At 37.9% G+C, this 18,972-nt stretch overlaps 1 protein-coding gene across 2 annotated transcripts in view; it reads left to right on the plus strand.

Annotated features, from left to right (window-relative positions):
• PSEN1 (presenilin 1) overlaps positions 1 to 18,972 on the plus strand; it is a 43,011-nt gene that overhangs the window by 4,457 nt on the left and 19,582 nt on the right. Inside the window, exons 2-6 of one of the 2 annotated variants that reach the window (XM_060761339.2) lie at positions 6,607 to 6,738; positions 11,181 to 11,219; positions 13,704 to 13,960; positions 15,723 to 15,864; positions 18,780 to 18,847. In XM_060761339.2, coding sequence (XP_060617322.2) covers positions 6,655 to 6,738; positions 11,181 to 11,219; positions 13,704 to 13,960; positions 15,723 to 15,864; positions 18,780 to 18,847 — 590 coding nt within the window. In that variant the 5' untranslated portion in view covers positions 6,607 to 6,654. The remainder of the gene's footprint in view (positions 1 to 6,606; positions 6,739 to 11,180; positions 11,220 to 13,703; positions 13,961 to 15,722; positions 15,865 to 18,779; positions 18,848 to 18,972) is intronic. The other variant, XM_060761348.2, reaches the window with a different exon arrangement.

An 18,972-nucleotide genomic window follows, 5' to 3' on the forward strand; every position in this document is an offset into this window, starting at 1 on the left:
AAAATGCAAGTTTCTGGTGTATAACAGCTGTTTTAAAAGTAATTAAACAGAAATATAACAATTAAACAGACAGTTAAACAGAAATAAAACTCTCAAACCAGGAACAGTGAAATTTTCAAATTTTGTTACGTAGTGTTATCCATCATAACTTTGCAATATGTCCTGTAGTGTCTCTTCCCTTTCTGCACTTAATGTGTACAGGCTGTTTGGCTGACCACATCTCCTTGTATAACCCTACCTGGAACATGAGATCTTCAGGAGGGGCCCTTCTTTTGGTCCCACCACCATCTCAAGCTCAGTTAATAGGAACGAGAGAGTAGGCCTTCTCTGTGGTTGCCCTACAGCCTGCCGCTCCTCCTCCCTATGCCTTCCTTCTCAGGCCATGCCACTAAGGAAGTTGGATTTTATTCTTTTCTTTTAATTATTTTAATTTTATACCCAGCATACTAGACGACCCCCAACTTTTCATAAGACTTTCCAGGGTTATATAGTTGTCTAATATGGCAGAAAATACAGTAGATATTTTTGATTACAAAATTGTGAGTTAAACACTGAAAGAGTTAATAGGCCAAAGCTTGTTAGAGTTAGTGGACAAAGCTAGTGTCATCCTGAGGTAAACCTCTGTGTGAGAAAGCTCCAGTTTGAAGGCTGCTGTGTGTAAAGCTATGTGTTTGTTTATTTGAGTTATGGAAACTTTGTGTAAATAGTGTAACCATATTATTTTACTACAAAAAAACCTATGGAAGAGACAGCATTGGTCTCTGTGCTTTTGTTCTTTTTATCACTTTGGGCTACTGGTGCTGGGTCACACTGCTGTTAATAAGTTACTCTGCTGTACATTTATGAGGAGGGTCTTTTGTTAATAAGCCCACTCATCAAATAGTCCATTTCCTTGGTGACTGAAATAAGTATGAAACATGTTATGTGGGCCATTTTTCCCCTCCCATATTTGTTGACAGTTTTTATATAGAATTTGAATGGAATCTGTATGCCATGTATGTCGTGAATACATTTTAAACCAGGTTCTTTATACAGCAATTTTCAGTGTGAGAGGGTATATGAGAACAATTACAGAACTTTTATGCTTTTACACAAAGAACAACATTGGACATACAGATTCTATGTAATTACATTGGATTCACAAACAACATGCAGTTATATTGGCTAACAAAGAGAGAGAGAGAGAGAGAGAGAGGGGGGAATTACATTTTTACTCAGCATTCACATTGCCCATACACATTCACTCTCATGCATACATTACCATGCATCAAAATATTACCATATCTTTTCTAACTTCTTGGAGAAGAACACCTGTTAAGCCAGACTCTGCTTCCCTGCGGCCTGCCAGCGCATAGTTCAGAAACTTCTATAACGCCAAAATGCCAAAGACCAAAAAAGAACATGTCTCCAAAACGCACTCCTTCCTCTTCCCTTGAGAAAGAAGCCCAAAGAGTACAGAATCCTGTTTTTCCTTAGCAGATCTGACACTCTCCATGCACCATCTCTGTCCTTCCCATGGAGCAGAGCATGGCAGGTTGACAGCTTCACTCTCTGTCACAATTTGAGAATTATTAGATTGAGTCTTTTATAGGAATATTCTGCTGATGTAGTAAATAATTGTCCTGTTTAAAATTATTTTGAGTCTTCTCCTCCTGACATAGATGTTTGTCTTCAGGTAAAGAACAATTATGTTCTGGGTTTGACTTGAAAGAACATAAGTCTTTGACTAACGTAAACAGAGATAATGTTCCTTAGAGTTATTCTGGTTTCTGGTCAGCAAATGTTGGCAGATGTAAACAGATGTAAACATCTTATATCACTGTCACAATTCTTATCACAGTTTACTATTCCAATTCTCATTAGTAACTTTTAATTACAGTCCAGCAAGCAGGTTTAGTCATTGCAGGCCTTAATATTTTAGACTGGTGTCTCCAAAATTATTAACTCCATCCATTCATCTTTCATACAATTCCATTCATACCCACACATATTAAATCCACATTTATCAAATCTGCACATCATATTTCTTGTGACACCTATTCCTGGTGATTTATTTATCCCATAAGCTTTCAGAGCATCTTGAACTTGACTTTCAAAGTTATGGATTCATATTCAAAATACTCTTCTTTTCATAAACAGGTCATCTGTTTATTTCTTTTATATAGTTCTTCAGCATATTGCTTCCATTGTCTTTTCCCCTCACTATCATATAATGTGTTTCTTTGCTGGTCATATAGCATCCCTACTCTTGGTTCACATTTCCATTTGATACCTTGGATTTTTTAGGAAAGATTTATTTGTTTTCTTCTGATTCTTTTCATTGTTATTGTTCTCTTTGTCCTGTGTACATGCCACTATATAGTTGAGTTCAGGGTTCTGACCCTATTTCTGTCACCTTTTTCTATTTCTTCTCACATTCACTTAGCAGTTTGAAGAGTTTCATCTACAATCCAGTGAGATCTGTCTTTTTTTTTTAAAAAAAAAAAACTGTTAATGAAGTTCTTGAGCTGAGCTGAGGTGGCATTTACATGGTCTTACAAGAAGGCTTTACCAAAGTAGCTTTACTGAATGCAGAGAAATCACCAGTCCATGAATCCAATACTGTATGTCAGCCAAAGTCTTTAGCAAACTTCATTTATTCTATTTTTCAACCATAACAGCATCTGGTGGCTATTTTTCAACTGGTGTTTTTGCCCCATTTAAATTGGACTGGTTTCATTGGCTGACCAGAACTTAATTATTCTCTTAACCTAAGGAGTACTAATAGATAATAAATTGAAGGGGAACAAACACTCCTTCAGCTGTGCAATCCCTTCTTTAGTAGCCCATTTCAGAAAAGTTGACTTAATCTTTTTAAAAGCTGTCATAAACTCCAGGGAGTTTTTAAGGCTGGATTCACTCCTGGTTTTCTTAGCCAGCAAGCCACAGGGTGTATTCTTGTTGTTTTGATGGCTTTTAGATTAAAAATAGGAAATCGGTTAGTCTTAACTACAAACAAATGAGCGATTGTGGTTTGGAGCTCTTTCAGTTGTTAGCATTACTCACTCTGAACTGCTACTGGTAATAATGTTTATTTAAACCCTAAAAGGCAAAACAATTTTCCAAGAGAGATAACGCATTCAGTTCTACATCAGTTATCCAATTCCTTAACTAAACTTCTTTATTTAAGTTTTTATCTATACTGTCGCTTTACTGGCATTGTGACATAAAACATCTTATGCTGAAAAATTTTACCCATAGAAAGTTGTTGCTTCAGAACAGATCCTCTCAACATAAAAAATACAGCATTAGTCCATTTTGCATTCTAGTCACTGATTGCGTCCACTCACTCTACAGCTACCTTTGAATTTGCTTCTTGCCCCTTTTCTCTGTAATCATTTTGCTTGCATCCTTTCTAGTTTTAATGACATTGTGCATTTAATTCCCTCATGGTGCAGTGAAACCATAACTAAAATCTGCTTTATGTGCAGGTTGCAAGGGGTGTCAGAGGGGTTGCCAAAGACCATAAGAAAACACAGTATTTTCTGTTGGTCATGGGGATTTTGTGTGGGAAGTTTGTCCCAGTTCTATCATTGGTGGGGTTCAGAATGCTCTTTGGTTGTGGGTGAACTATAAATCCCAACAACTACAATTCCCAAACTCATCATTATTCAAATTTGGGTGTACTGGCTATTTGTGCCAAATTTGGTCCAGTGAATGAAAATACATCCTTCATATCAGATATTTACATTAAGATTCATAACAGTAGCAAAATTACAGTATTATTTATTTATCGTGTTAGGGGCAGACCAAACAGTTGCATTGCATTTTTTAAAAAACAAACAAACAAAACACAAAGTTCGCAAGCTCGGTAGTTGATTAAATGTCCTTTGACCAGTAGCTGGCCACTTGGAGTGCCTCTGGTGTTGTTGCAAGAAGGTCCTCCATTGTGCATGTGGCAGGGCTCAGGTTGCATTGCAGCAAGTGGTCAGTGGTTTGCTCTTCTCCACACTCGCATGTCGTGGATTCCACTTTGTAGCCCTATTTCTTAAGGTTGACTCTGTATCTCGTGGTGCCAGAGTGCAGTCTGTTCAGCGCCTTCCAAGTTGCCCAGTTTTCTGTGTGCCCAGGGGGGAGTCTCTCATTTGGTATCAGCCATTGGTTGAGGTTCTGGGTTTGAGCCTGCCACTTTTGGACTCTCGCTTGCTGGGGTGTTCCAGCGAGTGTCTCTGTAGATTTTTTTAAAATATTTTTTTATTGAGTTTTTCGTGACAAAGGTTAAAAGAAAGAACCACGAAGTAAGGGTAAGAAAAGGAAAAGTGCGTGAGTGGGTAAGGGGTATGCGGAAAAGGGAGGGAGGGCAAAGGGGGGAAAGTGTAAAAAGGATGGGCAAGAGTAATAATAGTCTAAAGGGAAAAGGGAAAGTGTCTCTGTAGATCTTAGAAAACTAAGAATTACATAAAATTCATAAAAATTACAGTTATGAAGTCACAATGAAAATTCCACAGATATATAAACCCCACTTGTCTAGTTTCCAACATACCTCACAACCTCTGAGGATGCCTGCCATAGATGTGGACGAAACATCAGGAGAGAATGCTTCTGGAACATGACCATACAGTCCGGAAAACTCACATCAACCTAGTGTGTATTTCTGTTCTCTGACTTGTACAGACCATGTTCAAATATGAGGTTTTCCCTATTGTTCCTAAAAAGTAATGGGAGGACAATAAAACCAAGAGGACAAAGAGTGTAAATGATTTCACACGTATCTATAACCTCATGAACCATTTTGGTTTTTTTAAATGTACAAACCTATGCATATTGGTAATTGCCAGGTTTTACTTTATTCTGTACAATTCCCATAATTGCTGTTGATATGCAACTCCCAGCAGACCCAGAGAGCAAATTCAGTTGTGAGGAATGCTGGAAACTACAGCCCAACACCATCTGGAAGACAACATGAATCCCATCCTTGGAATATGGTGTTATGTGTATAAAGTTTTAAGAATCGTGGGCTGTCCATTGTTTTTATGAAGATTTTTTTTTCAAGAAGCTATAGATGTTTGTGGAATCATATTAAGTTACTGGGTTGTTGTAGGTTTTTTCGGGCTATATGGCCATGTTCTAGAGGCATTCTCTCCTGACGTTTCCCTGCATCTGTGGCAAGCATCCTCAGAGGTAGTGAGGTCCTCACTACCTCTGAGGATGCTTGCCATAGATGCAGGCGAAACGTCAGGATGCTTACCATAGATGCAGGTGAAACGTCAGGAGATAATGCCTCTAGAACATGACCATATAGCCCGAAAAGAACCTACAACAACCCTGTGAATTCCGGCCATGAAAGCCTTCGACAACAACCCTTATTATTTCTCAAACATTGCTTTCTTAAGTGTAATGCATACTGTGCAAATTTCAACAAGAAATAATAATAGATGCCAAAGTTATACATTTTGTTCCTCTGATTGTTTTATCCTAGATAGAAAAGAAGTTTCTGTTGATGTTTTTGTCAGATTGAGGGGGAAAATAAAAAGGGATTTATTGAAATCCTTAGCAGTTCTCAGTGAAGTGCAAAACAATGGTCAACTGTCAAGAGCCCTGTGCAGTTCTTTATTGTGAGCATTCTGTGGGTGGAGTTTGGCCAGGCTTGTTAGAATGAGAAAGAGGGATATTGACATATCAGCAGGCATACTCATCTTACCACCAGGGTGGAGACTGCAGAAATTGCCATTCTTGATAAGGTAGTATTTCTGAGCTCTTTTGTTACCTTTCAAATTTTTCAGATCGGATACCATACTGATATTGTGGATTTCAGGGCTGGGAAATATGTACAGTAATTTTTAAAAGTACTCTTTCTCTGTGTTGGTGATGAGACACACATTCTGTTCTTTTTGCTGCCTTTATGGCCTTCACTCCTATCTTTCTTCACTTGTTTTCCCCCCAGGTTTCTCTTGAGTCCTGTCTAAAGCAGAGCTCATTGTGCCCTTAGAGCAGTCCAGGCTGGCTTTAGCTACAATTCTTTTGCGTTCTCACGGTCTGGAGGAACATAGTCTAGGACAGGTTTTCTTCTTCAGTGTAACCTAATTTGTCTCACCTCACAGAGCTGTTACAGAGGGGAAAAATGAGAAGGGAAAGAGATGTGCATTTGTTAATTTCTAAGAAACACGTTAAATAATTCACACATCCATGAATATCAAGAAACTGTTCCAAAACCAACTTTACGTGTCATTCCTCTAAAAATGTAGCTGTTATGGGACATAGATTTGGATATATTTTAGATGACAGCCAGACCTTCTGAATTCTTATTTCGTAGGTTGTAATTGAATCTGTTCATATTAGTATCATAATTCAGCATTAATTTCCATAGTGCTATAATAGGAGCAATTATTGTTTCTAAAACTGAATTGAGAAAAAAAAGTCCAAACAGGAAAGGAAGAACATGTAGGTTTGTGGCCAACAAGTAACAGTAGCCAAGGAGGTAGACAGCATTAGCTTTACATCTGTACCCTGCCCCCCCCCCAAACTATGTTTTATTTAGAAAGTCAGTAGTTAAGGAGGGTCTTCATTTTAACTAAGTATAAGATCATACAGGGTTTCACATAATTTCTCTTTTTAAAACATTTACAGTTGCAGTAAATCTCAAGAAGAAGGGAAGTTTGTGGAGTAGAAGTCCCAATGGCAGAACTATCTGCGCACTTATCACAGGTCCAGCGTGGGCAATTGAAAGAAACCTCCCCTGACAGTCATCAATCCAATACTGTATGTAAGACTTAATCTTATTAACATGTCAGAATGTAAAGTAAGTGCACTATGTATTGTAGTTACAATGTAGACTGCCTTACAGCAGAACCTTCCAAACATTTCATGTTGATGACACATGTTGTAAACATGCATCATTTCACGACACAGTAATTTAGTTTTACTAGCAAACCAAGGGTTCACCAACCCCTTATAAGAGATACATACGCATACATAAACCGTAATAACGAAATGTATGGGAACACAACATAGCTCATGAAAACCTTTCATTTAATTTGGTAAAAATAAATGATTTGTAAGATACTGGTAATTACATTTCCAAGATTTTTTTTGTCATTTCTCAATACATTCGCACAACACATCTACATACTGCAGCCGACACACGAATGTGTCTTAATACACAGTTTGGAAAGCTCTGTCTCACAAGATTGCTGTGAGCATAAAACAGAAAAAGAAATTGTGTGGTGCCTTAAACACAAAGAAATTGTGTACAGTGTATTACATTTATTAAATAGTGTTGATGATATAAATGTCTTAAATATTTATGCTAAATGTCTTTATGCCATATTTCTTTTACCTCTTTCTTGTAATGCTTAAAAGATTTGCAAGTTAACTTTATGTAACTTTAAACTGTTTCTGCTGCCAAACTGCTTGCTTTTTTTTTTTTTGAGCACCTTTAACTTGTCATAATTTTTCTTTGCTCTTACTGTTAGGAGATTCTTTTTCTAGTGTTCCTGGTTGTAAAACAGAGACACACCTTGGCAAATAGGCACAGCTGTTTCCTATAAGGGAAATCCATTAAGTGTAGGGTATGCAACAGTCCTTGTTTCCAGTGTTCTCTTTTGATCTCATGAACATGTTAACAATTTTGACTGTAAAACAACTGGGTCTGATTTTAAAGTGAAATAATAATCTGTATCTAACTCTTTCAAAAGCAATTCAGAATTAGATGTTAAAATCCCAAAGCAGCACATGCACATTTCATAAAAGCTCCAGCTATAACCCTTTTACTATTTTCGAGGATATTCCTGAGGTCTCCAAGCTTTGGGGATGGAGAGGGGTTGTTTGAATAATCCTTGTAGATATATAGGCTTTTAGATCTCATCTCCCATATTTGCATACGGTACTAAAATGAGAGCAATTAATTCATACACTAAGGATTTTCCAGCTATCACTGCTCAGTTTGTCTCTCTTCCCATTATAACATAGATTCTCTAGTCATTAATGCCAGTTGTGCAATATGGTCAAATTTTAGAACATTGTAATGGTTAAGTCCTGTAAGGATAATTCTGTTATCTCATCAGCCATAAAACCTTACATATTTCCTTTTTGTTCCCTCTCTCTTTGGGATATTTGACTCCATATTTCTATTTATTATGCTGATAAAACTGAATAAAATAAAAAGCAAATTGTGAATGTTCAAAAGCAAAACAGAGCTTATTTTGGAAAGAGCTATTTTTCCCCAGTTCTTGTAGCAAGGGCATTGTACCATGTCCTGGATCCCTTTATGAGTAGGAAAAGGCTTTGGCTCCCATATCTATCAAGGACTCCCAACATACACACATATTAAAAAAACAATTTCACCAGTTTTACTCTGGAGCCCCTGGTGGTGCAATGGGTTAAATGAAAGGTTGGTGGTTTGAATCCAGGGAGTGGGCTGAGCTCCCACCTGTCAGCTCCAGCTTCTCATGTGGGGTCTTGAGAGAGGCCTCGCGCAGGATGGTAAAACATCCAGGTGTCCCCTGGGCAATGTCCTTGCAGATGGCCAATTCTCTCACACCAGAAGCTATTTGCAGTTTCTCAAGTCACTCCTGACACACACAAAAAGTTTTACTAGAAGTCAAGATTTTTCATGGGGTCTGGGAAAGAAATCATTGCAAGTTTCTTTCCTCCTGAGCCTTGTAAAATAGAACACTTTTGAATGGATGTAGGAACAGTGTTCCCAAAGCTGCAGGCTTGCTTCCGATGATGGATGGATTTCCAGCTGGTTTTATCACCTTCAGTTGTCAGGTGCTATGATTATAGTGAGTTTCTGCTGGTAAGAAGATCCATCAAATGACATGGCGCTTTTTGCAGAAGGAGCTAGAAGTCAACTAGAGTATTTCTCCCATAAACAAGTTCATTTCTTTCTGAATCTATAACAGCAACAGTAGAATTAATGGTGACGGTTTGGTTAGTGTGTAAAAATGGAAGGCTCGGTGCCATATTTAATGTATTGCACATTTGTACTGTGGTCAGTTCTTTTTCACATTCCCTTGGCATCTTGTTTCTGTGAGCTGAGCCCTAAGAAACCTTTCTTGCTAAATCTGAGGCTTTATAGCCATTGTTTGCTCTTTGGCTTTACCAGTAATATTGTGGTGCATTATGCAGGGGAAGTTTTGACTGTGTTCCACTATATTTAGTCAGAATAGATTATTACAGTGGTATTACATCATGTGTTGAATAATGAATAGGCATGTATAAACTGGCATACAGAAAGCTTCTTAAACTAGTATTGTAAATCTTGAAACAAGAAGGTCTTAAGCAACTGCATTTTTGCCAAAGAAGTCAATAGGGATGTGTGTTAGATTAAGCTACAGTATTAGCTTCCTCTTAGTTACCTAACTGCTTTCAATATCTTGAACACCTTTAGAATGTTAGGGCCAGGAAAGCATCTTAGTATTACATGGGGTTGCCTTTGAAGACTGCTCGGAAGTGGCAGCCAGACTACTAACAGGAGCGGGGTACAGGGAGCATACTACTCCTCTGTTATGTCAGCTCCACTGGCTGCCAATCAGATTCCGAGCACAATTCAAAGTGATGGTGTTGACCTATAAAGCCCTAAACGACTCCGGCCCAATTTACCTGTCCGAACGGATTCTCCCCTATGAACCATCAAGGTTATTAAGATCTTCTGGAGGGGCCCTGCTCTCGGTCCCACCACCCTCACAATCGCGTCTGGTGGGGACGAGGGACAGGGCCTTCTCGATGGTGGCCCCTCGGCTCTGGAACTCTCTCCCACTGGAGATTAGAACTGCCCCTTCTCTCCTGACTTTTAGGAAGCTGGTGAAAACTTGGCTCTGGAATTTAGCATTCGATGAGTGAGTCAATAACTCTTGACCACACGGTCAGATGGTGATGAATTGTGATTTCATTCTGATGACTTGGCCTTATGTAATTATATGATTGTATTTTAATGTATTTTATGTATTAGTGCATTATGTGATGTGATATTTTAAACAATTGTTTATAAATCTTTTGTTGTGAACCGGCCTGAGTTCCTCTGCGGAGATTGAGAAGACCTGTATATAAACGTTCTAAATAAATAAATAAATAATAAATTAGTACTAAAACAAAAAAAAAATCAGTATAAGAAAACTGAAATGAGAATTTGTAGAAATAAAGGGTGCATTTGCACTGTAGACTTAATGCTGTTAGGCACTACCACTTTAATTACCATGGTCCAATGTTATGGAATCCTGGAATTTTTAGTTTTGTGCGACACTAGCACTATTTGTCAGAAAAAGCTAAAAACCTTGTAAAACTATATGTTTTTAAATGGTTTATATATGGGTTTTTTTACAATGTTGGGTTAAATATTTTTAACTGTATTTTTATGAACATATGGCATCAAATCTGCCAATTCTGTGGGCCACCTTGAGTCGCCGTAAAGCTGAGAAAGGCAGACTAAAATGCCATAAATAAAGAAATAATAAATAATAACTTCCATGATTTTATAGTATTGAACAATGGCAGTCAAAGAGGTGTCAAACTACATTAATTCTACAGTGTAGGTTTCCCCAAAGACATCACTGTAAATGTGTAGTTAGACTGTGCTTCAAAATTTGGACTCTTCGTGTGCTAGCTGGCAACTATGAATGGAAACAAATTTATTACCTAATATCCAATAAAATGAAAGTGTTGGTGTACATCGTATACATTGCAACAAAGATGGGTGTCTACAGACTAGTGTGCTGACTGATTGTAGACATTATTAAAAGCAGTCCGGAAAAGTTCATTTGACAGCTGTTTTAGAGAGCACAATCCCAATGTAATACATTTCCCCAACCTGATACAGGCTTCTCACTAAACACAGAGGATTGAAGGGTAAATGGAGGTACTGAAGTCCACAGTATGGTAAAACATTCAAAGTTCTGCATAATGCACTGCAACCTTCTTTTTGTTGCTGCCTCCTGTATTTTCAATTAGGTAAGACGTCATGAAGGACCCATGTTCCCATTCTGCATCTTCAGGACTAGTAATTTACATTTAACATTAACAATATATTTGAGAGTCACCAAGGCTATTGCTTGACTTTGGTGTTACTCATTCAATCTGAAGACATACAGCTTGTTCTTGCTCCCAAACTAGTCGTACAAAGGTTTGGCTCAAACTTCTTTCAAGGCTTTAATTCCAAAATGGCTGGTGAAACTGAGGAATCTGTTCCTTTGCTTCCACTGCAGGTGGCATCTCTGACCTGTGATCTGTATAATGCTAATCAGGTAGGGATTTGTGTTTTGTATGTACTAGAGCAAAGTGCAACAAATGTGACACAATTCCTTGTCACATAAGATGTACCTTTGCTCAGATGTACTGTTCCCAAGTTTCATTTTGTTGCATATTTTCTCTGTGGCAGTTCTGAGCTTCAGCCTTCAGCACATTTCTTGTGTTGAAACTTATTTGGATCACCTTTTTCCTTCTCTGTGTACTTGTGACGTTCATGCCACACTTCAGAAATCTCATATTGTACAATATATGTACAATCTATTTAGGAAAAAGTTCTTAACGTTAATTTAAAATACGTTTGGGACTAAGGTGTTCATGTGTTTTCAGTAGTGTACTTTTAAGGTTCAGAAACATTTCTTGCACCATAACCTATGTTTTTGATGCATTTAGGAGACTTCTCTTAGTAGGGTGTTTATCTTCAATTATTTTGTCTGGTCAATGTTACTGTTTTTTTTAAAAAAATCTAGGACTTCATTCAAATGTTTTCAGGCTGAGGGTCCTTTCACACAGCCACATAACCCAAAATATCAAGGCAAGAAATCCCACATTATCTGCTTTGAACTGGAATATATTGCAGTGTGGACTCAGATATCCCAGTTCAAAGCAGATATTGTGGGGTTTTCGGTCTTGATATTCTGGGTTATGTGGCTTTGTGGAAGGGCCCTGATCCTACTAAACTCCTGAATCCACAAATTGTATCTCTATTGCACTTATTTTGTGGAAATGCGATATGTAGATGAGCCATTTTACAATCATATCCATGACCCAAAAATAAATGAACAGGTTAACATTAGCAGGAACAAAGGCAAGTCCAGAGAAAGGAGTTGTGAGAAAGAGAAAAGTACAATCAAGCCTCAAGGACTCAAGGTCTTCAAAGTTTTAGGAACAATGCTGGATTTGAGGATTTTCGCACAAAATTCATGCTGTAATGACAACATTGCAACGAAAATCTGTGTAACTGGAATATGTATCTAATTCACAGGTCCCAAAGGAAGAAAATGAATAGCCAATTTTAAAAATACATTTGTGAAGTCTCTACCTATTTCTCCCCACTTTCTTCCTCTATTTACTACCACCTTAGTTCAAGGTTGTATTAGAAGAAGCTTTATAATAGTCTTGCACAGTGCTGAGCTTAAAGGGAAATATCACAAATGTTTCTGGCAACATTGTGTACTTTCTAGTATTTAATTTATTTTAATTTAATTTTCATGCGTGTGTCTCTGTGGCTGCATTGAAAAACTGAAATAAATTACTGTGTTTACAACTAATAAGTTGTCTTAATGACATAAGCTTTCACAGACACTTTCAGGTGCTTCATCACACCATGTTTCTTCAGTTGACAGAATTACACCAATGTTTTGGTTTCTGTAAATTCTAAGTTAATGGCAACATTTGAGTTACCTTTAATGACATCATCATATGGTCACAGATAAACATCATGTTGTTCTGTTCACCTCTCAGTCCCTGATTGGCTTTAGGTGTCTTCAGGACTAACTGCAAGAAAAGGAAGAAAAATAGCATGGCAGAGTAGGAAACTGGAGTAGAATCAGGACCTATTTCAGAAATCATATTTGGAACTCCAACTCAAAAGTATTATTTTCAACCAAAGAGGAAAGCAATCTGTGTCAGATGTATTGTTTCAAAGCATAATCTTCATGCCATGAAAGGGGATATTGTGTTGGAAAGAGAAAGTGTGAATTAATCCAAACGTATTGGCTGTTTTCCTCACCATAGATGACTTCTTACACATTGGTTTTTGCCTAATGGTTGAAGAAGCACACGGAACCGAGAGCACTTGCATATTCCCTGACAAAATCACAAATGTAACTTTATTTTCATTAGTACATTTCCTAACTTGGTTGTAAAAAAAATCAAATAAAGGCTTGACAGAAAAAGTGATAAGCTGAGAAGAGTAGCCAAACTGACTCAGTTTTTTCTACACTTGTATGTAACATTATTTTATAGGAAAATTGTTACAAGCTATTTAGCTCTATTAACTTGCATGAAAAATCTACCTTCATGTACTATGATACAGAAATCAAATACAGGTATGTAATGCTTAGTGCAGTTACTGCAGTGGCTCTTCTGACTGCAGCGCCTTCAATATAGCTTCTTTTCTCTTCATCCACAAGTGCACAGATGCCCTTTCTATCACTCCATTTTCCCCACAGTGTGTTTGTTTTCTTTTGAAACTTAATGTAGCTGTATTTTCTGTTCATTTGTATATCCAGACTACTGAATCTTCATTTTCACACTGTGTCCTTCATGAAACAATTTTATTTTTCCTATGCCATACAGTATGGGGTCCTAAATTGTGTCTTGCTGCATTTCTGTTCATCTCTTTTGTCATTTCAGCAGTGTTGTAACATGGAATGCTCCCTGACCATTCAGTGTTTCTGTCCTTAAAATTTTACAGTGGGAACTATGCATGTGCCATGTTGGTATTTACAGATTTTGAATTTTTAAATATTTATTTGCAGAATGACAATGTTGAAAGACGGCGTCAAGAGGGTAGCAGTCAGAGACGCACTGATAATCCCAATGCAGCATCTAATGGGCAGCCCCAGAACAGCACTCGGCAAGTGGTGGAACAAGACGACGACGATGAAGAAGAGCTGACATTGAAATATGGCGCAAAGCATGTGATTATGCTCTTTGTGCCTGTCACCCTTTGTATGGTGGTAGTTGTCGCAACCATTAAATCTGTCAGTTTTTATACACGCAAGGATGGACAGCTGTATGTATCAAATTTTCCCTTATTCCTTTTTTTAGCTTTCATTTTCTGACCGTCTTTTCTTTGTTTTTTGCTGTCACACCAGTTTTTCAAGTTGTGTAGGTGTTACAAGAGTTGACTTGTGCTTTAGAACATGAACCATTTTCAAATAGATATAGAATGCAGTCCAAATGGAGAGAGAATGAATATGGGAGAGTGTTAAATGTTCCACTGTTTTTTCTTTCCCTTGAAAGCCTCTTCTAAATGCTTTTCTTCCAGCTGGGCTGTCAGTACAGAAATGAAAGTCACAAGAAGAAAAGTACCCGGAGGGGTGCATATGAGGAAGAGAAACATTCAACATCCTCTTTTTCTGATGTCACTTCTCTATTTTAAATTGTTTCCTACACTTCTCCCATTTTATTTCACTGTAAGCAACACAACCCAGGCAATAACACAGTCATACCTAATTGGCCTTTAGTGATACTGTCTGGAATAACAAAGAATGTTAAACTTTTGCTGATATGCATGATTGCTGGAATACAGATTAGACACTGAGAAAAATCCAGCAAGTGTCTCACTCCTGACAAAAGGCACTTGTCAGCAAAACTGAAAAGAGGGTGACTCACTGCCCATTTGCCACCCTGCATGCCCTCACTGAGGACTTTCTGGAGGTGAGGGAATGTAGTCATAGAAGGCCTCCCTCCAGCCTATTAGCAGAAGGGCACATAGACTTCAGTTATTTACCCGATAATGTGTATCTTCTGAAATATAACTTTTTTTGCTATTATGTTAATGTTACTAAAACACATTTGATCTTTGATTCTAAATTCATGTGTAGTTTGTCATCAAAATTCCAATCTTTTTTTTTTTTTAGTTTTAGGGTTAAGAATACAGTATTTCAGATGTGTTGTTGCTTTGGGGTGCTGAATCAGCACAGTGTTTTATGGAAACTATCCAACATGCTAAACTCTATTCCCAAAATAGATTTAGCAGGAGAGCACCTGTAAAACCCAGTGTGGAATTAACATCCTAGAGCACCTGAGCTACAGGCTACACTGCAGTACCTTTTACTCACCGTATTAAGATTCCATGTGTCTTGAGTTTGTTCTAGATCAGTGGTTCTCAACCTGTAGGTCCCCAGATGTTTTGGCCTTCAACTCCAAGAAATCTTAAAAGCTGGTAAACTGGCTGGGATTTTGGATAGTTGTAGGCCAAAACACTGGGGGCCCACAGGTTGAGAACCACTGTTCTAGATGAATAACCTATCATATTTATTTGTATATAAGTATATATGAAATTCAATGTGACCCATGGATAAATTGAGGGTCCATCCACAGAGAGGGAAAAGCACCAGTGCCTTTGGGGGTGGGGGGTTGTTCCTGGCCACCACCTCCATTTCTCTATTCAGACATTCAAAATGGTCAGGTGTGGGACCACAACGGGGACAGATTAAGCTTTCAGAGATGGGGGCAGTTCCTTTTTTGTTTTGAGTTAAGGTACAGTACTCAATTTGACCTGTGGATAAGTTGATCCAGGTGTTTTGCATTATGTTTTTGACTAAAATTTCTAGACTCGTACATGAATATATAGTGCACTTCATTTCATAGCCACTAGATGGTGCATGTGTAAAGGTATTCTGAATTATGATTCTCTCTCTCTCTCTCTCTCTCTCTCTCTCTATTGGACTGTTTGTTGAATTCCTCTGTTTATTCAGAAAAATGAACAAGACTCAAAAATATAAACCACATATATTATACTTCTTATTTTTCTCTATGTTGTGTGGCAGAATCTACACACCATTTACAGAAGATACAGAAACAGTTGGACAAAGAGCTCTGAATTCTGTTTTGAATGCAGCCATTATGATTAGTGTCATCATTGTCATGACCATACTCTTGGTTGTGCTTTATAAGTACCGGTGCTATAAGGTGAGTTCAAGCTTGCTGAACTGGCATATCTCATGTTTAGGAAAGTACTTAAATTGTCAGATGTGTCATTCTTCTAATTACTAATACCTTAATTTATGATTTCCAGTGTAGAAAAAACCATAGCAGTTGCTAAAACTGTGCCTACACTAAAGAGGAGGATCTGACTATTAAAATTTCTCTTTCCCTCATTCACTTATTTTAGAAAAAGATTATCATTAATATATAAATTGGCAATTGCTGCTTTTTATACATTGGGTTTGTTTTTGAGGGAGAATTAATATTATTACAAATCAAATGTATCTCAAAAGCTGAATCTTATACAAATATGCGTAAATATGATAAATAAAGAATGGGCTACAAACTAAATAAATAAGGAATAAACAACAAACAGGCCCATACTTTACATTTGTCGCTCTATACTTGTTCTAAGTCTCCCTCCCACTAAAAACTCTGTCTGAACACCAAAATGGTCAGGTATTGTTTTGGGCAGAAGATACTGGCCAAAAGCCCCCCCCCCCCCCCCCCCCCAATGGCAACTAGAAGTGATTTCATGTTATTCCCATTTGTGATTTCTGGCTGATTTTCAGGACCCATGCAGCCTGTAGAGGTCCTCAGAGAATAGAAATTGGGTTCTGCATTCATTGTAATTGGCTGGTGTCTATCTCTTTGTAACAGTGCTGTTTAATAAAAACACTTTAAACTAGTACACAGTTTTTTTCATACAGATTTTGTTTAATGGGTCAACACATCTTGAAACAAACTTCACTTTTCAGCTTAATTTGAAGCTTTAAGCTTCATTGCAACAAAGGATGCATCTACTTCTTTGCCAGAGAAACTTCTTTGGCAGAGAGCTCTAAAGCTGCATCTACACAGTAGATTTAATGCAGTTTGACGTAACTTTAACTGCCATGGTTCAGTACTATAGAATCCTGGGAGCTGTGGTTTGGTAAAGCACCGGCACTCTGGCAAAGGAGGCTAAAGACCTGGTAAAACGACAACTCCCATGATTCCATAACATTGCACCAAGGCAATTAAAGTGGTTTGGCACCACATTAATTCTAGGGTGTTGATATACTCAGAAGTTTAGTGTGATATCAAAACACTGTCTTCAAAGCATTAGGAGAAACTGGCCAGATAGGAGATCTGGCTTACAAGCTTTCCTTGATTCCTTTCCCCATTTGACAGTTGACATTGGGGGTCACAGGACTGGGTTGCATAAACCTACTACTTTATTTCAATGGAGAAATGTTCATCATCATCTGAATATAGTAGATACTAATCAAACTGTAGCAGGACTGTGACCCCTCATTTCAACGATTACAGGTGCACAACTGCAGTGGAGCCAGAGGCCACATTCAGGCATCTGGAATGCTTGATGGGTGCATAAATCCAGCTATTTATAGAGAATGAAAGAAATGTTGGGAACACTTGTGAGAGATAAGATTTTAAGCTGAAACTAGAATGAGTGAAGGGGATGGAAGGAGGGATGAAATTATTTGTGAGTGAATTTTGAGCCAGAACTAAAGTGACAGGAATCGAACAAGGCAGTGAGAGCATTTGTGAGAAGCTTTTTAGCCAGAACTGGAGTGAATAAAAAGGGGTAGGAGCATTTGCAAGAAATTTTTTCGCCAGAACTGAAATGGGAGAGACTGAAGGAGAAGAATGAACATTTACACAACCTTTGATTGCCACGGCACACTGGAACTTGTCTGCTGTGAAGCCATGTAAATACGGATTCCTCACTGTCAGTAAATCCTTTGATTTCTACCCATGTTGCAAAGTTTTGCAGGCTTAAATAATGTTTTAGCAGGGAAACTGGTATCTGTAGCAACAAATCAATTAGTGTGTGCTGCTGCTGTCAAGTGAGATGTTAAAAGATTTTCATTAAACTCTGGAGACCTGCCTTGGCATGTTGTGAAGTGATACTAATTTTTGTCAGGCATGTTTTGTGAAAAACATGGGTATTGCCTGGATGTTTTAGAAAACATAGAGATCTAGTGCAGTGTAGTGCTTTAAGTGTTGGACTGCAACTCTGAAGGTTCAAATCCCTGCTCAGCCATGGAAACCCACTGGTTGACCCTAGGCAAGTCACACTCTTTCAGCTTCAGAGTGTGGCAAAGGCAACCCCTCTTGCCAAGAAAGCCTTGTATGAGGATTAGGATTGCCATAAATTGGGAGCAACTTTGAGTCACACAATTGTAGCATAAATTGTAAATGTATTCAGTGACAATATTTTTCAGCATTTATTTAGTGGTGTAAATTGTTTATAGTAACCCATGGGTACACTGCCCAATAAAGTTCTATTTTCTGTGTTAATATTCCATTTTACAATTATGAGCCAAAAGCGCAAGTTAAGATTTTTTTTCTTACTTATTAGTGCTTGTCTTTTTTCTAATCAGCAGACATTTTTGATTCCCAACTCTTTGTGGAAGTGTTAGTAATAGTGGCTGGAATCTAAAGAGACTCATGTTCAAGTAGAACATGTTCATGGAGAATTGGTCCATTACTCCCAGGCAGATTTTCCAGCTGTGAGGATCCTTCAGGGACAACATCATCCCCTCTGCATAGAACAGGGAAAAACCATGAAATTGCTTTGAGCTCACTCCTCCCCTTATTCATGTTTTCAGAAAATCCTTTTTCCCCTACTAAATCAAGGCTTGCTCTGAAAGAAAGTCATGTTCCTTGGGATGCTGCTCCTTTGTTTGGGGTTGATTGTTTCATTTATAGTTCCAGAGGCTGCAAAAATAATTTGGGGACAGGCCACATGTTTCTGCTGCCTTGGTCTACATGAAACTCAGCATCCATTTGTATTTTCCAGGGGGAAAAACTATATTAACCAGGATCCAAATTCTTTCATATAGTAATTTTGAAATCTCACCTGCCTGATAATGAGAAAAAATACTTTTGTTTTACAGGTGATCCATGGTTGGCTCATCGTTTCTTCTCTCTTCTTGCTTTTCTTTTTTTCATTCATTTACTTAGGGTAAGTTTGCAGAAAATCTTGATCTTTTAGACTTAGTAGAGATGGTAAACAGATATACCTGCATTTGTTAAAGTGTAAGCTTTACGATTTCAAAGTACAACAGGAAGAAAAGGTAGTATATGCAT

The sequence above is a fragment of the Anolis sagrei genome, chromosome 1, assembly GCF_037176765.1.
Source record: "Anolis sagrei isolate rAnoSag1 chromosome 1, rAnoSag1.mat, whole genome shotgun sequence".
In the NCBI taxonomy this organism is placed as follows: domain Eukaryota; kingdom Metazoa; phylum Chordata; class Lepidosauria; order Squamata; family Dactyloidae; genus Anolis; species Anolis sagrei.